This window comes from Stylophora pistillata, chromosome 3, assembly GCF_964205215.1.
Source record: "Stylophora pistillata chromosome 3, jaStyPist1.2, whole genome shotgun sequence".
NCBI lineage: Eukaryota > Metazoa > Cnidaria > Anthozoa > Scleractinia > Pocilloporidae > Stylophora > Stylophora pistillata.
In genome coordinates this window covers 48,030,209-48,056,805 of record NC_142521.1, presented here as the reverse complement: position 1 = coordinate 48,056,805, position 26,597 = coordinate 48,030,209, and the positions used below count along the sequence as shown (strand labels likewise).

The following is a 26,597-nucleotide window of genomic DNA, read 5'->3' as shown; positions in this document are numbered from 1 at the left end:
TAAAGTCACCCACAAAGTAGCAGGTAGCAAATCTAGTCGTTTCAATTCTCTCCAAACATTGACATAATTTGAGTGAATATTCCACATCAGCACTAGGCGGTCTGTAGCACACTCCAAACAAAACGTTATCCTTCGATGGTTGACAAATTTCCACCATTACGATTTCAATATTGTCATCATTCTCTAGATCCCTTCTTCTTACCGAGATCAGACCCATGTGTACTGCCAAAAGGACACCCCCTCCTCTACGATCTTGTCTGTCTTTTCGATACATGTTGTAGTTATTTAAACCTAATTGGAAGTCCATGAAGCTAGGATCCAGCCATGTTTCGGTAATGGCTATGACTGGAAAATAATCCTCTAGCAACAGGGTTTGTAAATCAAAGACCTTGTTCCTTAAACTTCTATCATTAAGCAATAAACATCGAGGATTATTAGTTGAAGATCCTGTATTGCAAAGCAAATTATTGACAATTTCATCACCTGGGTTAGATTCAACATCACCACTGCGAATAATTTTTAAAGTAGATGGATTAAAAGTAGAAATTCCATTCGTATGATAACCAATTCGAATGGTAAAGTACCTCATTCGTCGAAGCTGTCTCTCCAAAACAAGATGGCCGCCGCGTGGACCAGATGGAAGTATGAAAAGTTCGCCACCACATTGCCATTTAGATAGTGTTTGTAAATTTACAGAGATGCTGGAAGTTACCGATGTTAGAGAACTTTCAGAGAACCTGATAATAGTTGTTGGTGCTCGGAAAAGTAGACAAAATAAAGCTAAATAGTAGAAAGTCGTAAGAACACGTCTTCCCACCATGATGACCGCTGATCGTGTCGGTCAATATTTAGTTCTTATTAACCGAGCGGGAGGTCTGTATGGGAGAACCTTGACCGAGGTCGCCAGTACAGACCGAACGCAGTGAGGTCTGTACCAGCAACCGAGGTCAAGATTCTCCCATACAGACCGACCTAGCTCGGTTAATAAGATGTTTACTATATGGCTGTGTATTATATGCCAATTTTTTATATTCTTTGTACCCTTTTTTCTAGACCGGTCTAGATGGGAAAATCTAGACCGCTTTCAATATTGATTTCAGCCAATCAAATTCGTGAATTCGGTAATTCCCAGTCCTTGAATTGTGAGACACAGCCATATAATAAATGAAAATATAGAATTGATAGATAACTGCAGGCCATTATCGCAGAGAGTTATAAGAACAGCAGACCAACCATTTAATAACATAATCTACAAAGTGTAATAATAAGCATTGATAAAGCTTTCTATTAAAAGAGAAATGCAAGTTAAGAGCTAGTGCAACTATTGATCTTAATCCTAAATATAAGCTAAGGTGGGATATCAAAATAACATTGTTTCAATACAAGACTATACACAACATTCTCGCAGATGAAATGTCTCTTTTTAGGGCCGAAATTTCTGACAGCGATGCATGTCCTCAACGCTTGGCTGATATATACACATTCCCTTGATTCTGTGTTCGTATGCTACTACTCCGTTATAACCCTTTTGGAGATCTTTTAAAACTAACATTATCAAATAGTATGATTTTATACGGTGTTTTCGACAAAACGGAAAATAGATACTCTTTGAACTATGTGCTTCTAAGTGCAATATTTTCTATATACTGCAGCTGCCAAAGCGACGAAAAGCTCTCTTTCGACAGTTTTCTCGTACTCATAAAAGAAAAACTAAATACGGTGAAAGAAATAGCATTTAAAACCAAGTCGATTACAGCTTTTCAAAAATCCTTTCAATACATTATTTAAGAGCCACTGACCATAGATATCGAGAATCCACGGACAGTTGCAAAATTTCGTAATTCGTTTTATTTTTTCTTAGGGACCCTTTTAATTAATCTTTTCGAAAATTATCTTCGGCAGCTTCGTACGCTACAACGCGATGCAATCCCACTTTTAAATTTTTTATGCTCGCAGATGGCTTGTTAACCTCTTGGAAAATATTAATTTCTTGTTATTTTGTCCGGTTTAAGTCTGAATAGTGACCCGTTGAAATAAAGTACTTCGCGTCTCTTTCGCAGAGGTAAAATAAAGGTCAACTTCGGTGGCCTATGGACAGGTCTACCATATATACTTACAAATAGTAATGTACATCAACTTAAAGCTTTATCCTTGTATTTTAATTCCTCCAATTCTCTATCCTGACCCACCAAAAGCGGCTCGTCCAGGTTTACAACTGAGTTTGGGCTATTTTGTCAAAAATGCAATGCGAACCGCTGAACAACTGTCACGACCCATTCAAAGGCCATTAAAAGGTCTTGTATGATATATTTACAGACCAAAATATATATCATCTTAAAGCTTTATCCTTGTAGTCTAAGTCCTCTAAGCTTCTTTCTTGGCCCGCCATAGGCGGCGCGTCCAGCTTTAAAGGAGTTTGGGCTAAAAATGACAACTAATTGACCACTTTCAAAAATGGCTGCCGGATTAATATTCTTTTGTTTAAATTTAAATTAGCCTTTCTAGCCTCGCTTGAGATAATGAATTCTTTTGAATTTTGTACTGGAGAACGAGGCCAGAAAGGCTAACTTAAATTTAAACAAAATAATATTAATCCGGCAGCCATTTATGAAAGTGGTCTATGTAATGCGATCCGTTGAACGACTGTCACGCAAGAGGTCGAGGCCAATCTTTTAACTTGGCCAGGAACAAATACGTAACCTCTTGCGTGACAGCCGTTAAACGGATCGCATTACATTTTTTGTCATTTTAGCCTGAACTCTTTTCAAGCTAGACGCGCCGCCTATGGCGGGCCAAGAAAGAAACTTAGAGGACTTAGACTACAGGGATAAAGCTTTAAGATGATATATATTTTGATTTGTAAATATATCATACAAGACCTTTTTAAAGGCCTTTCAATGCGTCGCGACAGCTGTTCAGTGGTTCGCATCGCATTTTTGATAAAATAGCCTAAACTCTTGTAAACCTGAAAGTGCCGCTTATAGGGGGCCAAGATAGAGAATAGGAAGAATTAAAACACAAGGATAAAGCTTTGCGATTATGTAAATTAGGATTTGTAAGTATATATGGCAGACCTGTTCATAAGCCACTGAAGTTGACCTTCATTTTACCTCTGCGAAAGAGACGCGGAGTACTTTATTTCAACGGGTTACTATTCAGACTTAAATGTAACAAAATAACCAGAAATTAATATTTTCTAAGAGATTAACGGACCATCTGCTAGCATACAAAATTTAAAATCGGGATTGCATCGTGTTGTAGCGTACGAAATTGCCGAAGTTGCATAATGTTTCATTGCTGCACGGGGGGGACAACGGTCGTTTAGGCGTATTTCGAACTTTTCGATTTTTCGGAGAAAAAAAGCGCGATAGTACTTTTTGATATAATTTTCGAAAAAGTTAATTAAAGGGGTCCTTTAGAAAAAATAAAACTAATTAATGTTCTTGTAATGTTCTTGGAACAACTGATCCTGGGGGCCGCGCACTGATCAACTTTTGCTCGACTTTTGGCCTAACTCAACTCGTCAAAACCGCAACAAGAGTAACCGATAATTCTGAATCACTCATCGATGTTGCTCTGACTACAAACGAAAATATCATCTACGCTTGCGAAGTGATACAGTCTGCAATTAGTGATCATAGTTTGGTTAGCTTAACACTCAAGTTTAAGACACCAAGGCCACGGAAAATATATGTAACCACGAGAACATATAAAAATTACGATCGTAATGGCTTTATTGACGATTTGGCAAATGTTCCCTTTCATATCGTTAAGCTTTTTGAAGATCCTGATGATCAAGTTAACGCCTTTAACTGCCTTTTTCTTCAGGTCTTAGACGAGCACGCCCCAATTAAACGTATCAGGATAAATTCAAGGCCTAATCCATTCATTACACCAGAGATTAAAGGACTAATGAACACGCGTGATATGTGGCATAAAAAGGCGATGAAAACCAACGACAAATTGCACTGGAATGCTTATCGCTTTTTCCGTCAGGAGGTCAAACATGAAATCAAGCTTGCCGAAAAAGAACATGTTCGTTCTGAAATCTCAAAATCGAACGGAAACTCCAACTCGATTTGGAAAATTCTTAACCGTTGTCTTCCCAAGAAAAACGCTCCATTAGCCGCTGTTGAAAATCCACTCCTTCTGGCAAATAAATTCAATGAATTTTATGCTAACGTGGGAAAAGTGACAGCTTTGAAAGCCACGGACCTTGCTGAAGAACATAATCTCAACTCCCGAGACACTGAGGGAATTCATCCGTGTGAATCCATTCGCAGCTCTGGTCAAAATACCTTGTTTATGTTCCGTTCCATCACTACGGGCGATGTGCAGAAGATTATTATGAGTATACCGTCTAACAAAGCTCCCGGTTGCGACAAAGTAAATGCAAAAATTCTGAAAGATAGTTCACCAGTTATTGCTCCCATCATAACTAGTCTTATAAATGACTCCTTTTCTCTGGGCAGTTTTCCACTACAATGGAAGAAAGCAGAAATCGTTCCAATCATTAAATCAGGCGACGGTGAGGAACCTGCCAACACAAGACCAATTTCACTACTACCCATTTTATCTAAAGTATGCGAAAGAGCAGCTCACTCGCAACTAGTCAACTTCCTTGACTCAAACAATATAATATATCAAATGCAAAGCGGAAACAGAAAATTTCACTCAGCCGAGACCTCATTACTTTATTTCACAGACGAACTACTAAATAACATGGATCACAGAAAGATGTCGGTTATAGTTCTCTTGGATATGTCCAAAGCTTTTGATAGCATTCGACATGACTTGATGTTGCGAAAACTTCGCAACGTTGGTTTATCGGAAATAGCTTGTACCTGGTTCGAGAGTTATTTGACACAACGTCAACAAGTTGTAAAGATTCAGGATACCTTGTCCAGCCCTCTACCCTTAACAGTCGGAGTACCGCAAGGATCCATCCTGGGCCCAGTATTGTTTACATTATATGTAAACGATCTCTTTCGAGTTCCAAAACACTGCAAACCCCTGGGCTATGTGGATGACACAAAAATTTTCCTCGGGTTCCCCTCAAACAAACTTCAAGACGTTATCTCTGCTGTAAACGAAGATCTAGAAGAAATATTGAGTTGGTGTTGTAGAAATTCGCTGCTCGTAAACCCTGATAAAACAAAACTTCTCTATGTGGGCGTCCCCCAACTAATGAGAACTTTACCTGCCACTCTTCCAAGTGCCACAATATTGGGAACTGAAATCAAGCCTGTGACCGTAGTTAAGGACCTGGGAGTGCACATTGATTGCCATCTTAATTTTAATGAGCACATCACAAAAACGGTATCTGACTGTATGTTTAAATTAACGAGAGTCAATAGGATAAAACATTTACTGGATCGAAGCACTCTGATATACCTCATAAACGCTTTCGTCTTTTGCAAACTTTTTTATTGTTCGACAGTTTGGAGCAACACAAGTAATAAGAATATCAAAAAACTTCAGTTAGTCCAGAACTACGCTTGCAGGATCGTGACTGGCTTGAAAAAGTACGATCACATCACAGAGGCACTGAAGTCTCTTAAATGGCTTAACGTAAAGAAAAAACTACTTTTTAATGACTTAGTCATGGTTTATAAATGCATCAACAACTTGACTCCTAACTATCTCTGTGAACGATTTAAACAACGTTCCGAAATTCACCAAAGAGATACCAGACAGAAGAGCGAGCTTACGTTGCCCAAGTGCAGGATCGCGGCTGGGCAAAGGGCTTTTGCCTTCCGTGGGGCTAAAAGTTATAATTTTTTACCCAAATTTATCAGAGACACAGATAGCCTAAGTGGTTTTAAAAAGAAAATTTTTAAGAATATTCTTAATTCGTAACATGTGACTTTAGTATTGAAATATAAGCTAATTTTTTTTTTTATTTTTTTTTATTTTTAATATCATGTTATCTTATTATGACGTTTTTACGACTTAATATCTTATATTCATGTATGGCGGAAGAGCCCCCAGGGGGGAGCTATGCAATAAAGTATGTATGTATGTATGTATGTAATTACGAGATTTTGCAACTGTCGGCGGATTCTCGATATTTATGGTCAGTGGCTTTTAATATGCATTGATAACGTGTTTTTCTTTGTTTTGTTAATTAAGTATACGATGTAAATAGTATTCATGTTTCCTTTTTTTGTGCTGTAATATTACAATTTTCCTCTTTTTATTTTTTTAGCTTTTTTGTTATGTATGTTGTGCGTGTAAGTTGTAATGTAATGTTGTGTTTGCTATAAGAAAAAATTAGTCCTAAAAAAAAATTTACAACGGTCAAAATATAATATTGTGGAATCACGAGGCGCAGGCGAGCGAGTCCGCAACAAATTTTGACCTCTGTGATGACGAACATTCTTGTCGATAAGAGTATAGACCACGCTAAACTACTGTAGATTCGTTTTTACCACAGTATCGACGTCAAAGAAAACAATTCTTTTAAGTGCGTTACACTTCGCGCGACACGTTGACACGAAAAGCATTTTTTTGTACTCTTATCGACAAGGGCAAATCAAACAAACAAACAGACAAACACTTTATCTACCAAGGGTAAAATACATTATTACCGGTTACCCGGTAGTTTACATCATGGCCCCCAACAAATCCTACTAAATATAAAATTACCTAATAATAAAATTAATAATATTAAAAATTGTACTTAAAACGTCCTACTGATCTTAAAATGCTCTATCGAGGTATTTTCTTTAATAAAATTTTTCAGTAACGTTATCTTAAAATTGGAGTGGAAAGTTATGTTTCTAAAAGAGTCACCAACTAGTTTATTCCATAGCCTACATGCACTTACCCTGCTGGCAGAGGTGTTTATTTGTTAACTTCCCCTACGGTCCACGTAAAAATAAAGTCCTCTGCGCTCGGCCTGTTAAATCTTCTTCGAGCATGCGCGGCCTATTGCTTAGAGACAAATCAGTTCCCGGTAGTACTCGGCTGATTGTAGGCTCACACTTGGTCTTGCTATATAGCTAAATAGGATGCGTGCGCATAAAAACGTGTTTAAAACAGGTTCTGACCGGTTTTGCAAATCATATTATCCACAAACTTGGATAATTCCCAGGCGCATGCTCGAAGAAGATTTGACAGGCCGAGCGCAGAGGACTTTATTTTTACGTGGACCGTAGGGGAAGTTAAGAAATAAACGCCTCTGCCAGCAGGGTAACATGCACTTGAGTGGAAAGTTCTAAGCTCTGAGTTTCTTTTACAAGATGGTGTTAGAACGTCATTACAGATAGCAGATCTAGTACAATAACCACGTGTAGATCTGACATATTTAATTTAAAATATGCACTAAAATGTTCAGGACAATGACCTTGGCTAACTTTGTGTAGCATACAAAGTTTTCTAACGCGTACAATGTCATCAATAGGTAACCAGCCTAATTTATTAAAAAGTTCAACGGAACTATCATTGATGGTGGTGTCCAAAATTAATCTCCCGCATCGTTTTTGTACTTGTAACAACCTTTGAAGGTTTTCAAACGAGCAATTACCCCAAACAGTACAACAGTACTCAAGAATTGGCTTAATGAAAGCATTATATAACATTTTTCTACATTCAATAGTTAAATACACTTTTGCCCTCTTGAGGAGAAATATCCTAGAGTTCAACTTTTTTATAAGATAATCAATGTGCAGGTCCCAAGAAAGATAGGGATCAATCGCAACACCGAGAAGTTTTTCTACAGCTGATTCCTCAAGTCTTACGTTGCCCAAGAAAAGCTCCTACGTAGTTCTTTCACTGTGATAAAGTTTTTTAGCAGTACCAATAAGTAAGTACTTAGTCGTTTTACTATTAGGTTGTATTTCATTAAGTTTAAGCCAGCTATTCGCTCTACTTAGACTCACGTTTAGAGTTTGCTGTATCTCATTACGATCGGCACCACTTAACCAAATATTTGTGTCGTCAGCATAGATGTCCACTTCACTTTCATTTAGCAAAAGAGGTAGGTCGTTCATATAAACAGAAAAGAGGAGGGGGCCTAAAATTGAGCCCTGTGGAACTCCTCTGTATAAGGACGCAGGACTAGAGAGCACACCAGATACTGAACAAACTTGTTTACGCTCGGATAAATCAAATTGACCGATCAGATTGCGTTATTACTGCTGAATGTGGTAAAAACCCGAATTTCCTCTGCGCAGTCGCCACAGGATCTGTTTGCCATTGAAAATGATCCACCCTCCATACGAAAAGCAGAGAGGAACGAAGATATACTCTTCTAAAAGGAATGGATTTATAAACTGATCAGTCGTTAAGGGATAATTTATGATACTTGAATTAGTGTTTATTTTTTAATACCACATAACACTCATAAATGATCAACCTTGCTGTGGCCGATGTCCTCTTCGCGGCGTTGATTACACCGAACATTATTGTGAGTGCCAATTTAATTAAGGCCAGAAACCAGAAGGTTTCATTGGTTCGGTTTTGTGCCCATTTAGAACTGGTGGAGATTTTGCATGGATTGCAGTTGCGTCTTCCACGTATATTCTGGAGAGATATTGAAATACAACTGTTAATTGACTGCTTCAGGTCTCCCCTCCACGTACACGGACTTTAAACACAAGAAGCCTATAAGAGAGTCAAAGATAACTTGCTTCCGCATGTTCAGTTATAAAGAACCAATCAGAAGCTTTGGCATCCTTGTCATCAATACATGATTCGTTGATATTTGATTCGCTCCTATGGTTGAAGGTGCTACTTATTTTGAAGATTAGCCCACCGGGGATCAAAGTTGTCAGACTTTATTTGTACTAGAGTGAACACGGCTCGTTACATCCGTGGATACCTTGTAGACAACTGAAAATTAAATAATTTCGAGATAAATTATTATTTACAATATTCTTAGTTGAAGCGAAATACGGTTTCTTAACTTACAATTTGTATTTCTGAGTAGTTGGATCCCTTGATTCGACATCTCGATGCTTTATCTTGATGCTCACGTTTATGACCATTGATAACCAGCTTCAAATGTTGTTACATCATAAATTGTTCCTTTTAAAATATGTCACATGACCTACTTTTCCCGCCCCGCGTAGTCGAGGCGAATTCGCTATTACGATAATGAATTCTAAATCTTTGCTACGCGCGCCACTGACTATGCAAATCAATATTCGGAGGGAGATGATGTAAAATAAAAGGGAATTTCTTCGACAAAATTAAATGGAGGACCAAATGATACGATTTACAGGGAATGAGTTCCTCTTTAATAAAAAAAAGATTCCCTGAGAGGAGAAACCTGTTCCAGAAGCAGAGTAACTTAAGTATTTGCTTCCGTAAAATTTCAGTGAATTACTTAAGAATGACAAAGCCAATTTTCTAAAATGTAGAGCCTTCATCATCAAATGGTATTTGTCAAGAACTCTATCGCCAGTAAGTCCAATACTTCTGTGAATACAGCAAAGGAAACGGATCCAAATGAGAACATATTCAATATCCGATTGAAACCTCTAAATACGAAAAAGAAAGGTGTTTAAATTAAAGGTTCATGCATCAGCTTCCATTCATCGAGAGATGAAGCAGGCAAATAGTTTGAGAAGCTGGAATGATGCTAAGGAGATGCTCTAGAAAAAGCTGAAAGCAGCTATAGCATATAAAATATTTTTCAAACCTCTCAAGTCCTTAACTTTGTCCGTCATCTTCATTAACCAATTGATTCATAGCATTTTCACCGTGGTACTTTCAATGTGTTGTAAATAAAATAATCCTCCTAAATGCTTCAGTACGTGTGCTTGAGAAGTTACTTGTGATTTCTCGAAGTCATTGTTTAAATCAATCAAGAATCTCTTTACTTGGGAAAAAAGGGGAAATATGAACAGTGGTGGATCAATTTTTGCAAAACTCATCTTTCGTATTCAGAGAAGGACTTGATACCACGTGGTGACTCTATATCGCTTAAATTAATATTTTTGTTTTTGTTTTTCACCTTTGGAGGTTTACATGATCTCAAGCAAACCAGCTAGATTACGTATGCACTGTAACTCCTTGAATTTTAGCTTAATGGAAAAGTAGCAAAAGTAAATAGATAAATTTAAGATAGAGTTAAATAAAACAACAAAAACAACAAAAAAGATCCAAAAACATTTCCAGACGGAATCGATTGAAATGAATAATTAAAAAATTTATAAAAAGATTAGAAATCTTTAACCAGCACAACATAAACGATATATGTTATTGAAACAAAAACACCAACTCTTGCATTTGCAAGAAACCTTTTAGCTATCCATTAGCAGGCTCATTGATGCCGACCAAACAATAATACAATAGAACCTGTATTGGGAATGGCAGCATTTTATCTCATAATCGAGCACACTGAAAGTTTTAAAAACTCGATAACAAAGGCTATTAACTTTTTTATTTCAGGAGACAAACATGGATTGAATTTTACTCTAAAAACTATTTTAAGTCTTGTTTGAGAGGTTCCTCTTTTATGACAGGACAAAACAGAAAGGCCGTTAGGACTCAGTCTAAGGCGACCACGACCGTTTATGAGAGGTGACCGCTAGAGATAACAAACAGAACACAAACTCGGGAGTTTATAACTGACCGCTTGTTACGGGCTGCTTTATACAGGTTTGATTGTAGGAACAACTAAAACAACAGCAGAATTGATTTGGATCAAACTAGACTAGATGAGCTGGATTTACCTTCATCGATTTCTTTTTCAGACAGCCTACTCATACAGTTCTCCTAAACGCAACATTGTCCTCTATTTAAGCAATAGACCAGAATATTTCGAGCTCTATAACGTGACAAAGACATGCAGGATGTTTGGAGAACACGAATGAGCTCATAAATCTTACAATCTTAGAGCTTATAAACTAGGAGCAGCAGGCGAGTGATCTATAAGCTTTCCGAGCGTTCTTCCAACATCCTAAGTGGCTTTATCACAATATAGAACCCGAAAAAAATGCTTTTAATTGATTTTATGGCATAACTAGTCAAATACGGGCTCTATAACTTGATAAGCATCCGCTTGAAAATTGAATTGGCCAATCAGACGATGCGTCCTATGTTTCAGTATGTTATTATACCTATTAAACGCAGATATACGACTCTGAATAAACTTAAGAAACACGAAGACTAAAGTTACTGTTAATCTTAGGATAGTAGAAAATCGATTATGCAATCTGTTAGTGTCTGTAGGTTGAGTTACGATATTTTCAGGTGGTACAGCCTTATCTACAAATATTTTCCTCTTCCTCCTAATCCTAAAGTTGACTTACCGCTAAATATGAGTAATAGATTTAAGAAAAGATTTCCTTAAATGATCGACGAAATCTTCCGCTGACAAGGGAGTAGATAAAAGGATTGCACGCAGTATTGAAAAGATAAAAAAATATGGAAACCCTAAAAAATATGAAAGAATATTTTTGATTATTGTAGTGGTAATCGTTTGGAATCACTCGGAAAATGCTCAGTGGAAGGACAGTGATCGCGAAAACTGCAACCACTGGTGTCATGATCTTACTGACTCTCCTAGTGCGTGTTTTCACTAGGCTTACTTGGCTGGTTCTGATGCCTCTTGTGAAACTAGTTTCTGCAATTTCCATGTGGAACGATTCGCTCTTGCGCAGCTGACGCTTGATGGCACAGTAACTCATAAGGATCAAGGATAGAGGTATAACGTAGCTTAACAAGGACAGTGCGATGCCATAGATGTAGGGAAGCCCCTCATGCGGCCACATTGGTACACACATGGTCTTCCCGTTTGGTAGGTGATAGTACTCATATACAAGTAACAGAGGCAACGAAATCCCGAGGAATGAAAAGATCCAGATGACAGCACAAACAATTCTTGGTTTTGCCATTGACCTGAAAGCTAGTTGAGGGAAACGTGCGCTCAGTATCCGATGTCTTTCAACGGCAATGGCGGTAATTGACCAAATGGACACTCCGAAAAAGATATCGCCCATCGGAAAAATATAGCGACATGTAAATTCGCTAAGTGGCCAGTAGGTGAATTGTTCCCTAACTGTTCCGAAAGGAAAAGACACAAGGAGAGTCGCCAAGTCGCCAATGGCTGCATTTCTGATGTACGTATTGGTAGGAACTGTACTCAGTATCCGATGCCTTGATATTGCGAAGCACACAGCGAAGTTTCCAATGACACCCGCTAAGGCGATAACTGCTTCAACAGCAAGTCGAATTACAACCAACCAGCTCGGCTCGACAGAAGGTTGACCAAAATTGTTTGTTTGATTGAAGTTGCCCTTTGGGACATCGATAGAATTGTTGAAAGACATGGATTGTCCAGTTCCAAAATCGGCAAATGGCAATGGCGGATGTTGAGCAGAATTCAGCGCTGTCTTCGTGCTCCCTTCCTACTAGCAAGCAGAGAACAGATGTTAAACATGGAAACAAATTTGCTTTCAATATTCCTCAGTTGATAATTAATAACTTTTAAGCCGGTTTGTACGGTATTATCATTAAGAACGACCTCCTGCCCTCGAGTTTGATTAAAACTAATTAAATTCTCATTGAGTAGACTTTAGAGAAGGTATATAGGGGTTTCGCAATAGTTTTTGACGACTCACGATCTCTGCTTGTCACTGAGGAAGTGTTTCGAATTGTTCAAAAAATGACAGATATCATTGTCCGAAGAAGTATGCAAGTAATAAAATACGATGCTAATACCACTGGTGATAGAAAAAGCTTTTATTATTTAACGCTAGGGAGAAGATTTGCAATCCTGAATCATTCATAGGATAAGAAAGGATAATGGAATAAGCTTAAAGCACTTAAAATAAAGAGACTAATGAAATGGGTGACAGTCGGTTCCTCCTCTTATTTATTTTTTGGCGGTCAAATTTGCAATACGAAATGAAACAAAATACTGATTAAAGGCGGTGTCAAACTTTGAAATATTTGTCGGTCTGACTGGTAATGTCTCAGATAAAGCAGATGGTAATAAAGGAGAGTAATTTAAGGCCAGCAAAATTCCCTTTTTTGTTCACGATATTGTTTTCCGTTCGTTAAATTTTGCAGTTTCTTTCTTAATCATTGCTTCTTGTGCATATGTACTGTTCCATCGCAATACTTCCAACAAGGTAGCACGTAAAGGTGCACTGTTGCTGAGCAAAGTTAAAACCAGCGATCGTGATCACGAACTATATTAGACAAAGAAACTCACGGAAAGGGGCATTAAAAGATGCAATATATTCAGAAAATTGCTGGCTAAGACAGCTCTTAACACCTGATGGGTGTTCGAGGAAGGAGCACCGGATTTTTTAAGTGGAAGTTCAATTTAAGTATTTCTACTGTATGAGACATTTATTTAAAAAGCCACAAAATGCTTCTTTCGGCCATCAAAAAGGACATATGACAATTTAACTCTTAGAGCGTTCGAACATTTCGAATATTTGATCTGGTTAGTTTAAAGGGAAGCCGTTGATTTTAACGAACGAGGATTAATTCAAACCTCAGTTTCGTTCTGTAAGCTATTTTTTTTCCTTTAAAATTATCAGATAGTTTATTTCTTTTGAACTTTTTAGATAGATTGGTTTCCATGTCTCAGCAGAAACACTGTTCTTTAAACAATGAAAAGAAGATGTTAAATGGGCTTCACGTGTCCACTTCAATTCTAGGCGATTTATTTCAAAAGTATTCCCGCATATCTCCCACTAAGCTGAAAATTTTCCAGCTGAAGTTATGAATCATTAAACCCAAAGAGAGCTTCTATCTCGTTTTTATAACTCGTAGTTTTCTTGAGTGAAGACAAGCGGAAGTCGTGTGTAGGAACCAAAAAAATACATATACGTTCAGCACTCTGGTGTGAAACACTCAAAAAAATCAGTGACTGTTTTTTGAATAGTGGCATATATCATCCCTTCATTTCCAATTAGAAATACCATTTAGCATCCTAAAATGACAAACACCCTCGAGGCATTCCATGGACTTAAAATGAACAAAACGTCTATAACAACATAGCTGGTAAATTCGTGTGATCAAATTCCAGTATGTACGCTGATGATGCGTGCAAATGCTTTGAAACACAGAAAAGCGAACACGAAAGCCGAGACATTTCTGATCCAGATACGTCCAAGATTTCTGAGATGCACGATTTTCAATGAAAACCCGCTGTCACATGAAACAATTGTTAGAAATCAGAAAGGCCTTAAATATGATTTATAAAAGGGGTAGGAACACGGGACCGAGTATGACTTAAGCAGTTTTAATTTTTGTTTTTCGATACGAAATCATAGCAATCACAAGAAAAAATTAGGGTTATAAGATTTTAACAACCGAAACTAAGTAAATTTCTTCTTTCATTTAATGTGAAAATTGAAGGCGGATTGCATAATAGAGAAAAACCGTTTAAGAATGAATATACGAACGGATCTATCTGTCAACAAATGTGATTAGGCACTAATTCATGAATGACTTCTTCCAACAATATGACGAATTTTGTGTTTAATTTCTATTGTAAAAGTGGCTCTCCCTAATCTTTGAAAGCTGCTTTCAAGTAAACTAACTTTTTTTTTCTTGTTCAATTATGACTCCTGCCTTGTCTCCGACTGTTTTGCTTTATTTCCAACTCGTTTGCATACCGAAGAATGAGCTAGAAAGCTCTATTATATACAAAAAAATAACAGTCTCACTATAAAAAAGAAGGGTTGCTGCATGCCGATTTCAAGTAATAATATAGCATAGTTTGACTTTGGCTGTCTGTTTATTTCTTTGTTGTCATCTGTCTTGGTGGCCTCTAAATATAATAAATTGTTAAAAGGTCTGCTGAATTTCTGAAAGAAAGAGAAATATGTACTACCCAACTATGTACTATCTACTACGAGAATTTTGAGAGTTACTCATATTAATGTGATAATTTTTGGAAGGAAGTTTCCATCACATTCTCAGCTTTAAAAAGCCAATAGTTTATTTCATTCTTTCTTTGTGGAACAAGAAGCAAATGCTCGACAGACTTTATTGAAGCACGGTCCACTTGTGTCCAAAAAGATTGAGAGTACTCTCACAAGTAAGGACGTTTTGTTTGGTTCTTGTTTTTTTTTTATTAAGAATTGGGACCTATTTGGTCCAGCTATGTATTTGTTTTGCTTCACTTAAGTCAAAAATTCCGTTAAATTATCGAGTCAAAAGGACGACGATACTCGGAAATTTTCCCACCTGATCCTTCACGTGAAGATAAAAACATATCAGACTCTAGTTTACATGTTAAACTTTTGACATTTCAGAAGGACAGCGAACAGAGAGGTCCCCAACCGCTTTCTCTCTTTGTCGATTTGATCCTTAAATACGGCATATTGTTCTATGAATCGTGATTTTTTTCCACTGTTTCTCCACTTATTCGCTTTGCTCGCTGGACACCCGTTCTCGAGAAAACAACACAACTTGCTTTTTTTTACTATATCTTTGACGCCGAGGGTGCTTGTTCAACTCCTTACTGTATATCGAAGGGGAAACTTTAGGTAATAAATAACAGATTGTCGAAGTTTATGCTTTTTGATAGCCCTCAGGCTTTCATAACATCGAAATGAGAAGTTCAAAAGTGGAAAGACTTTTTTAGACATCACAGTCCAAGGGAAATCTACCCTTCATAACTTTGTTCCATATAATTTCCCGATTGTTTTTTCTCGTCTCCTTTAAAACACAATTGCTCAGAGGCTGTGCTCTGACGAAGGGCTAACATTCGAAACTTCAGCTTTTCGGCGGCCAATTCGCGTAAAAACTGAGCTGATAATCCCCCCCCTCCCCACCCCCTCTTCACCGACGCAAAACCAGTTTCTTTGGAAATGTTCGTACACCTTTTATCTATTTGGTAAAGGGTTCCTTCGATGAAAAAAAATCATAAAAATAGGAATAAAAAACACAAAAAACAATTATGGAAAACATTATGAGCGCCCGGATGCGGGGAGAAACATTTCATGAATAATTAACACGGGATCTCCGAGCGCGGAATCGTCGAATTCTACTCTACCGCTCCATCCTTTTCTAGCGAGAAAAAGCCTTGAAATAGGCTAATAAAAATTAAAAACTTTAAGAACAAGCATTACTTGTGGAGCTGTAAGGGCCCGACTCGCATAAACTATGGATTCCCTTTAGATCTAAACTTGTCATTTATCAATTCACTTTGTTACATCGCTCGCAACGCCCGTGGGCAAGAGGAAGCGAATACTGTATTCTGATTGGCTACCCGAGCAGGCAAGATGGGCCCATCTCGCCCGCTCGGGAATGCCCACATTGATCCCTCGCATGAAAAAATTGAATTAGAGCTACGCTCGCAATTCTTGGACAATTTCGGCGATAGAAACGCAAAAAGTGGCAGAAGATAGTCAAAACAACAAAACGAAACGACTCTCGTGAGTTTGTTGTGCTACAAACACAGTTTGCTTTCTTTTCAGGCTCTCGAAGTAAACAACTCTTATTAAAGCAAAATATTTTTGCGATATAATAAATCCTTTATTAACCGAGGTTGTTCAGTCACGATTGCTGAATATTAGCCTCGTTCTTTTTTCGCATTTTTGTGAACCTCGAATTCGTCTCGGTCCATAAAAATGCAGAAAAAGAACTTGGCCAACATCCAGCCATCTTGACCTCACGCTTGGTTAATAACACATATTCATTATATGGCTGGCAGCGCCCGTAGGCAATATGAAACGTTTCCTGTGCTCTGATTGGCTACTCGCGTGGACAAGATAGGCCCATCTTGCCCGCTTGGGATTGCCCACTTTGAACGCGCAAGAAAAAAGTGCGCGGAGTGAACTTACAAAGTTCGTTACTTTTATTCAATGTCGGCGATGAAGTGGCAAAAAACAGTCGAAGACAGTCAAACAAAGAAAACTGAGGTAAACGACCCTGGTGGGTGGTGGGTTTATTGTGCTTCAAAAACAGTTGGCTTTCTTTCCTGGGTCTCGTAGTAGACAAATCATTCTTGATTCTTATGAAAGCGACATCTTTTTGCTTTATAATAAATCCTTTATTGACCAAGCTTGTTCGGTCAAAATGATCAAATGCGCGCGAGAGTATTTTGTATGATTATGTTACTTTTTTAGTTTACTGATCGACTTTCAGTTGGAAATGAAAAGTCGGGGTGTACTCATGAATGCGGTAAAACAATAGCATTTGCACATTGATTATGAGTGCAACGCATCTCCAGAACAGCAGTTTTTATGACAGTGATTGAAACATCTTTTACAACAGGAAAATATCTTCCTTGCAGAAATTATAGCTTTTTATCTCAGTACATCATATGGCTCTCTTAAATATAACTTACCAGATATACAAATACCACTCACACGATAAAGCCAGTACAAGGATCAACTGACATCAAATAAAAGTTATAAAGTTAAACAGTTTAAGTTAACTAATTCTACAGAAAAGAAAGAAACAGTATAAATGATCTTTCTCCGAATTTAAGAAATTTTTCACCTGAGTACATAAGACTTACAGCTTTAAGAAAATAAAAGATACCTTCAATTTTTTGCGGACATATGAGGTGAGCGGCTGCGCTGGGCTGTTAAATGCTAATTTCCTGGTAAATTCGACGCGGTTGAAGAATAAGATCAGTGAGCCGTTTACACTGAAATAAAATATTTTGTGGCAAAATAATACCAATCTGGCCTCTTTTTTCCTCTTGAGGGTGCTGGAAGATCATGTAAAGTGTTTTAAGTCAGCTCTGAATCCTAGTAATCAGATTAGTTCTCCCTTCATGACGTGGAAGGATCAATAGAATGGCCATACATTGTTTGAATTAAATGTGGGAGAGTGTGGCTTTTTCTCATATCTTATTCTCCCACTGTTTACGCGTCGCTGATTTTATCCCTTTTCGCTGGTCTCCTTCACTCATCGATGGGCTACCAAATGCAAAACGGAGAAAGAGAGATTTCGGAAAGTGTACACCTTCAAATTTTGTGTCGCTGAAAACCTTGTATCGTTTTTTACAGAGGATAATACCATTGTATAACAATCCCTATCAATTAACTCTTTCAGGTTTTAGAGGAATATATTACTAGAAATATTGTAGGCTAAAAACGTAGAAATATCTCGGATTGCTTATCTTTAACCTCATGCGAACTTCTAGAACAAATCTCCCCCTGATTCTACCGCAATTTGGGGTATTCTTGACCAAAATAATAAAAGTGCCACCAATGTACCTTCCACAATGAAAATAGGACGCCAGTTGATCTTTCAATAACCAATAAGGATCGAAGTTCGCTCTGACGAAGGGCTAAATCTTCAAACGTCACCCTCATTACTAGTAAATCCTTAAGGTGACCAATTTACTTGATCAACTCACTTGATATCACTACCTCATCTTGTAAATACCCACCACCGAAAGAAAACCATAGTTTCTTTAAAAAAGTACCTCCTTTACTCATTTGTAGGAAAAAGAGACTACAGGAGTAGAAAATGATGGTTTTTGCGCTTGACGCCGAAACATACCTGATAGAAAGAGGGTATACAACATAAGAATAAAAAGGGTTTCTTTGTCAATTTCGGACCATATGGTCTAATTAAAACATATTTAAAGTAACAAAACTTTTCGTGGTCGGATTCAGCCCGCGGTCGAAGAAAAAAATGCACCTTCAAGATTTTGAAAAACCGACGCATCATCCTTTTTTTAACCGCTAAATTCAATTACTACAAAATTTTAATCAGTGTCTAACAAGGCTTCTACTTTTAAAAATATTTTCGAAACGTCTGGCTTATTGTCTGATAGGGTTTAAATGTCACTTTAATGCCTTGGTTTTTTAGAACTCACTTTATTGGCTCAGAGGTCCCGCTAACGTGTGGAATTGTGCTGTGCCTCCGTGCAGATTCTGAAACGGTGGTTATGTCTTTCAAGGGTGGTTTAGACTTGCTGGCACTCAAGATGAAACGCTTGGCGTATCCATTGGACTGCAATGTCCAAATCATTCGTTTTTCCTTCATTTGGTCGGATTTTGTTGTGGGGATTTTTTCGACCCGATCCATCAATGATTTAGCCACAGCTTGCTTATGTATACTGGGATGGTGCGATGAAAAAGACAGATAGCGATCAGTGTGGGTAGGTTTCCGCTAGACGGTGGTGGTTAATCTTCCGTCTTCCTGGTGGTGAACCATGGAGTCAAGCAAAGCAATTTTCCCCTCGCTTTCGCGTTCAATCGGGAACTTAATGCAGGGTTCAATTGAGTTCAAATGTTCGAGAAAAGTCTTAGTACTAACAGGTTTCGTGGTCGTACTCACGTCGTCCACAAATCTTTTCAAAAACAGAGGCTGATTGATAAGAGTAGTCAATGCTCTTTCTTCAACTTAATTTGTATTTTGAAGAAGGTCCGTGATTGTGACCGAAACGTCGGGAACATTTTTATTGTTTACAATTTCAGAAACGCTTTCAACCAACAGTGTAACTTAATTTGTATTTTCAAATAAATTTAAAAGTATCCAACTGGTGACATACTCAGTTTTAACAAGGCTTCTGCTGTTGCAGATTTACAAATTAAAGAAATAGTAATCCTAGATGTCTACAATCGCTTGGATTGTCGAGAAAAAAAAGATAAGGAAAATCGAAATCGTTTCCAAATTTCAGATGCGTCCCATATTTCTAAGCTATTGTTGTTATTTCGTTTAATGGCCCAAGAACCTGTAACGTTTGACTCAGTACGCACACAGCGCCATGCTCAATTCTTTATTATGCAACAACGTGCAACGTAATTTATGCTAATTATGCTAGCTTAAACATGACATCTTCCTTTCCAAAAAAAAAAAAAAAATAATAATAATAAATAGAATCAAATAATAAGAACAGGAATAATAATAATAGTAAATAATACAAAAGTAAGCAAACAAACAACGTAGGTGAACAATTTGCGTGACAACAATCCCTGAACCTGAATAGTACTAGAACTCAATGTCTTTTCCACACTGTTATGACTGCCAAATGTACTTTAAAACCTGTCCATAACTAACTATAACATAGCCTCGTAGTAAGCAACTGTAAAGGCCAACACAGTCAATAAAGTCAAAACAACCTAGCTCAATGCCTGGTCACTGAATGTGAACAGTTCGGTTCATAACATAGCTGAATGCCTGGTCACCGAATGTGAACAGTTCGGTTCATGACATAGATCAATGCCTGGTCACCAAACATGAACAGTTCAGTTCATGACATAGTCCTCCCGGAATCTTGCTGGTAGTCTGACAGTCCAGCCACTCGAGGTACACTTGGGGGGGGGGGGGGGGGTGTTTGTTGAGGACTGCATTGGTTGGATGAGTTCAGGCAAGGGATGGCATCATCAGGTGGTGCAACACCAACCAGCGGTCGGCTACTGCTAAGGGTGTGGCTGGCAGATCAATAGGTGGTCCCGCAATCACTGGGGGAGACTCATCTGTTGGGAGCAGGTGACGACGGTTTCGTCGGTAGGCAGTACCATCAGGTGTTGTAACCATGAAGGACCTTGGGGCAGTATGCTGTGTAGTAACAATGGCAGGCTCCCAAGTCTTTCCTTTTCTTATTCTAGCTGTTTCACCTTCCTTAACAATTGGCAGCGGTTTGGCATTCCGATGATAGTACACCTTCTGCTTATCAATCCGTTGTTGCAGCTTCTGCTGGGAGTTATCAAGCACTTGAGGTTTCAAAAGAGACTCTACGGCAGGCAGTTTGGACTTCAACATGCGACTCATTAGCAACTGAGCAGGCGACTCCTTCAGTCCAGATATAGGTGTGTTTCTATATTCAAAGAGAGCTATGTAGGAATCATTGCCATCTTCAAAAGCCTTTCTAAGTAAGTTTTTGATGGTCTGAATTGCTCTCGGCGAATTGCCTTGTTAAGATCTCTAGGATCTAAGCAGAGTCGCAGGAACCCATCGCGTTTCTCCACAATGACGAGACTGTTAACCCAAGGAGTGGGTCTGTCCACTTTCTGAATAACATCTTTCTCCTCGAGCTCCTGGAGTTTTTGTTTCAGTTTCTCCAGCAGGCTATACGGCACTCTCTCCGTGGTGTGTGAACGACAGGCTCGACTGTGTCGTCCAATTCAATGAGATAACTACCTCCCATGCAGCCCAAACCAGTGAAGACATCAGGAAACTCGGCAAGAATTTCGTCCTTTGTCAGTGGGGCCTGGATAACACTTGCTACTCTTCTGACCAGATTTAATTTTTGGCAAGCTGGAAGTCCCAAAATCGGCGGTGACTCAACAGCGGCGACAAAAAATGACATGTTTTCTTTCATACCTGGAGCTTCACAGTTTAAGTGCAGTGTTCCTTTAGGTTTCACCTTGAAGTCTCCATACGACGAGAGAATAACACTGGTCTCCAGCAGCGGTGACTTATTCCTGAGTTTCGAATAAACACTGAGTGGTAATACATTCGCTTCGGCTCCTGTACCCAGTTTGAACTTGATCGGTGTTCCGCCGACACGTAGACTCGTAAACCAAGCCGACTCTTCGACTTGCGGTGCACGAGTCACTGTTCCGATAAATAATTCTTGGTCCCCATGATCTGACTGACCTTCGGGCTCGACTCCACCAATGGCGCCTTGATCGCTCGGAGTGACTGCGTGTACGCGAGATTTCATTTGTGGACATGCTTTAGCGAAGTGGTCCTTTCCTTTGCAAACGAGACAAAATCTTCCAAACGCAGGACAGGACTTTGGTTGATATTTAGTGCCACACTTCGAACAGTTGAACGGTAATTTTGAACGCGGCGGTTTTGGACGCCTTGAATTGAATTTGTCTCCGACCCAGTGAACTGGAACGGTCTTGTCAGTATCTTCCAATTCCTTTATTTGAGTTATACTTGCTTCACCCGCTCTGCGAATACTTACCGCTTTTTCCAGTGTTAGCTCTGACGATTCACGGAGCAGCCGTTCTTTCAGTCGGGTATCTCTCACACCAAAAACAATTCGGTCCCGGATCATGCTGTCATGCTGTTCGCCAAATTCGCAGGATTTCGCACGCGTTTTCAGCTCGGTGAGGAACTGGTCAATCGTCTCGCCTTCTTGCTGTTTGCACTCCCAAAATCGGTTTCTTTCGAACACAGTGTTCTTTCTCGGGTTGACATAGTCCTCAAACTTCTTCTTAAGAACAGAAATCTTCTTTGGATCCTCGCCAGTAGCGAATTTGAAGGTATTATAAATTCCAGCGCTTCTTCACCGATCACGTGAAGAAGGATCGCGCACTGAACTTTTTCATCCTCTTCAATCTTTCCAGACGCCCTCAAATAAAGGTCGAACTGTTGAATCCATCTTCTCCAGTTTTCACTAGGGTTTCCTTGAAGCGACAAAGCTTCCGGGGGCTTGAATGAATCCACTTTACTCCGGTGCCATGTAATGTTTGATTCAGTACGCACACAGCGTCATGCTCAATTCTTTATTATGCAACAACAATGTACAACGTAATGTATGCTAATTATGCTAGCTTAAACATGACAGAGCCCTTTTCACGAATGACGTAATAACTTTACGAGTCCAAGGCCAAGCTACGAAACCTGGATCTGCGAGAGAGTCACACTGCTCATTTTTGCTTTAAAACCGGTTAGTTTCCTGACATTTTAATTTTTTGAATCTTGACTGTAAAGTTAAGAGTCCAAAAAAAGCCTTCTTGGATCAGTTATCTTCCGGGTTTTCCAAAACGCGCCCCATTTTAGTTGTTCGGGCGCGAGTGGTTCTAGCACTAAATTTTTCCGAAAATTTCACGGGAATCAAAAGGCTATTCTGTTTTGGACGTGCTTAAATTAAAGAAGACCCAAAGAAAACAAGTCGAACCAAAAACGAAAACGTTGTTGCTTTTGTATTTGATTTACGCGTAAAGTTTACCTATCAGCCTCTATCTGATTTACTTGACCGAGTCTTAATGGCTACTTCCAAACATGTGAGCCATCCGAGGAAGTCTCCTGTAGTTTTAGCCCCTTACAAGCTTGAAAATCTGGTCCATTTTAGCTTTTACAAGTTCAGCTAAGGCAAGTTTAGATTTAGCCATTCAAAGTTGAAAAAAAAAATCAGTATAACGAAAATAAAGAAACAAGCAAAAAGCAATCTCATGAAAGTGAAGTAAGCACAAGTATCTCTTTACACGGAAATGTTTAAAAGGTACATTTACTTTGTGAAAGTAATATTACAAATGCCAAATGTTCAATTAGAATAAAGACTTAACGGCGTTATTTTTTGCGTTTCTTCGCTTGCCTTTTTGGAGGAGGGGGAGTTTCTTAATATTTATTCTACGAGTCCTCTCCAACTAAGCGATTTAAAGAATCAAAGCAGGGGAACTGCTAGTAAATGACTGGGCAACCGCGAAGACAAATTGATTATCCCTCAAATTTGTTATATCGCAGAAATTAAAGTTTATATTTATTTCACTGGGGAAGGGGATTGAAATAGCAACTGAGCCGTTAAATCACTCTGCAGCGCATTGAAAAATCGCTTTGGCTGAAATGGCATTTGACTATAACTTACGCCGACTTTTTTCCTATCTCACAGGGCTTATTATATCAAGGCAAAACTCAACATTAGGCACCTTGAGTAGTCAGGAAGGAAAAGGTTGATTAAAAAATGAATTTATAATTTTAGTTAGAGTTTCACAAATGGTTAGATGTGATTACCTTCTCATGCGGTGCTGCTGCGAATAGACGTCAACCCAGTATCAAACGTGAGCTGCGTTGAGTTGCAATTGGAATCTTAAAAAACTTGCCGTCGAGTTTTTCGTCTTCAGACGATGCAAATTTAAATCATTTTAAGCTGTTGTTTTGTAGAGGACAGCTGAGAGATATGCAAACTTTTAAAACCCACATCCTGATATATTGTTCTTTCGATTAGATCTTTTGTTGTGCCAAGTCCTCTTTGCCGTCGCTGTCGTAGTTTATTCAAGATCTCTAATATCGCGTGGGAGGACAATGTGGTTCCTCTATGCAATCTTAATGTTTTTGCTATGTTGTTGAAACAATACCCCCCGAAAAATGTTGGTTAGTGTAGTCTAGCTGCATAGCTATTACTGAAACTTAGCTAACTTTGTGAAAGTTGTTTCGGTCTAAAATGGGTGCGCAGTCGTTTTACTTATTCCAGTCATATAAAGAGGAATTCTTGCATTCAAATACCCATTAAAAGATAGGGGAAACATTGATTTCAGTTCTATTTTTCCATCTCAGCTCATTCAAATCGCGTATCACGTTAAACTGAGGCATCAAAAAAAGAAAAACAGAATACAAACAAAAACAAATACAAATGCTTCCTAACATACACCAGGCTTAACCAAATCGTGGCACTCGATTAAAAGTAAGTCTGAGGAGCTACGTCTCGTAAATAACCACCGCTACAACGAGTGATGAACCAATTTTTTAACTTTCCACTACTCAAAGTCTAGTTCTAAAAGTATTAAGTAATCAGATACGTTGAATATATAAGGTTCATATATTTTGAACTGCGGTTATAGATACGTATGATGCACGATCTTCGCAGTAGAGAGCGCTATTTATATTTTTTTTTTAGGTCTGATTTTCGCTATTGCATAAATAGCGCTCTCTACTGCGAAGATCGTGCATCATACGTATCTATAACCGCAGTGCAAAATATATGAACCTCATATATTCAACGTATCTGATTTATCATCACGGGTTTATTACGAATCAACTTAACGGCCTGCTCGCAGTTGGCTTGTTAGCTCAATTGGTAGAGCGCTGCACTAGTATCGCAGAGGTCAGTGGTTCGAATCCCGTACAGGCCTGATTTTTTTCAGGTCTGATTTTCGCTATTGCATAAATAGCGCTCTCTACTGCGAAGATCGTGCACCATACGTATAGTATTAAGTAATGTTTCTATTCTCTATGTTCAGAAAATATGATTCTAAGTCGAAATAGATTAAAAAAAAACTAATTCAAACATCTTTTAAAATCAAAGGTGAGAGCTACAATATTAATTTCTTCTTTTTGATAAAGAACGTTCATTAGTCTCCGAGAAAAGCCACAACCCAAGACGCTGTCATCAGCATCAAATGAAAACGACGTTAACATGCATGGACGAAAGGAATTTGAAAGAAGAAGAATATAGGCATAAAATAATATGCGAGAACTTGTGGATTTCCCATTCTCCTTGTCACAAGGAGAACTTATAGTCTAACAAGAAGTGAAATGCTGGAATTAATTATTGATAAAAACATTGGAGCCATGTTGGTGAGGTCTCTTGGTAAGGTCTGAAAAATAGTTGCAAGGAAGGTGTGTATCTGGGTCCAAGGAACTTTGAAGTTTGAAGTACAAATCAGCTATCAAAATAAAAGTTAACGCGAAGGCACAAAGATTCTTACGTGAATCCGAAAGATGCAGAAAAAAAGATAAAAATACTTACATTAACACTTCCTATACTGAAAGTGATGCTTGAGTAGAGCCTTTAGGATTCAGGTGAGTGCAATTTGACTCAGACAATTTTACACCTTTTGCGACAGAACTACTTCAATGTGGCGACACAAATCTAATTACAAAAACAATTTCTGCTTGAATGTCTTTGCGAGTAGCAAATTGACAGGTGCACATCGTTTTAGACGTCTACAGCAATGAATCGAACGAGGCACAGATTGCTACTCCTGGTGTTATAATTATGGCTAGGAATAATGTACCTCAGTTTCACTCTTATCCTTTGACAGTCGCCCCGTCGCCAATCGATCTGTTCTTCCTTGCCAGCACTTGCTCAATTCATTATGGCCAAACTTGCAAAGATTTTCGAAAGATTACTTTGAAACACGTTCTTGTGGTTCTTCAGGTGCGCCGTATGATAAAAATCAGTTATTTTTTCGAGAATGTCTCATAAGTGGTTTTGCTGTCTGGCAACTTCGATAGTGAGATTTCGGGCAAGAATCGATCAAATGCTACTCACGTATCTTGCAAGTGCAGCAATGACGTGATGCAAAGTCATATGAAGAAATCTTAGAAAAAAAACATCCTAAATGTCATGGAAGAAAGCTACGCATTTAAATTTTATCCGCTGAATATCAATGAGATTTCGAACAATGTTTAGTCTAAGTTCCAATGCTCCTTACATGGGTGTCAACGAAGACAAGAAGGAAGACACATAAAATCGCAGCACTTATTTAAGCTATATGCGTCTTCATTACAGAACATGACAGTTCATTCTTTTGCTTTCAAAAAATAACTGTGTTTTATAAGGATTAGCGAGGGTAAAATAATTTAGGGTTGCGAACAATGCTACAGTGTTAAACAGTGCTAAACTGGGAAACCTTAAGTTTGTTGCCTTACCAGTGCTCGATGACGACATGCTTATTACAGTATGAAATGCGAACCCCAATCTGAGGTAAATTGACTTCCTCAAAGGAAATCTATCGAGCGTGAGTTATGAATTGAATCAACTAAAAAATTTGATTTGTCGAAAATTTTGTCATTTTGTTTCCTTTATCAGCGTACTTTAGCTCGAAGTACATGGTTTAAAGAGAAGACAGTCTCTCTATTCATGTGGTTTTCATTTCATCAAACTCTTTGCCGCAACCCATACCATCACTTTAGGGCTTCTTACTGATTTTTGCTTCAGTTGAAAAATGGAAAATAGATGTTCATTTCGGTGTTTTTTAGGGTAGCACACTAGAAACTGAACCTTACGGTGGCAGAGGTGATTCTTTCAATAGTTG

At 38.4% G+C, this 26,597-nt stretch overlaps 2 protein-coding genes across 4 annotated transcripts; both read right to left on the bottom strand.

Moving 5' to 3' along the window:
* Positions 1 to 9,211: 9,211 nt before the first annotated feature.
* On the bottom strand, positions 9,212 to 25,833 carry LOC111337507 (neuromedin-U receptor 2-like). Of its 3 annotated transcripts, none has more exons than XM_022943831.2 (2): positions 25,575 to 25,833; positions 9,212 to 12,362 (listed from the first exon to the last, which is right to left on the bottom strand). In XM_022943831.2, exon 2 carries the CDS (start codon positions 12,279 to 12,281, stop codon positions 11,283 to 11,285), a length of 999 nt encoding a protein of 332 aa, XP_022799566.2. In that variant the 5' UTR covers positions 12,282 to 12,362; positions 25,575 to 25,833; the 3' UTR covers positions 9,212 to 11,282. The 3 variants fall into 3 exon arrangements, with proteins under 3 accessions (XP_022799566.2, XP_088611281.1, XP_088611282.1); XM_088755155.1 differs by having other exon boundaries at positions 9,212 to 12,359; positions 25,575 to 25,832; XM_088755156.1 differs by lacking the exon at positions 25,575 to 25,833 and adding an exon at positions 23,572 to 24,051 and having other exon boundaries at positions 9,212 to 12,359.
* Positions 19,647 to 20,675, bottom strand: LOC148736529 (uncharacterized). The gene has a single exon (XM_088755394.1). The coding sequence runs from the start codon at positions 20,653 to 20,655 to the stop codon at positions 20,248 to 20,250; it is 408 nt and encodes a 135-aa protein (XP_088611520.1). The 5' UTR covers positions 20,656 to 20,675; the 3' UTR covers positions 19,647 to 20,247.
* Positions 25,834 to 26,597: the final 764 nt, after the last annotated feature.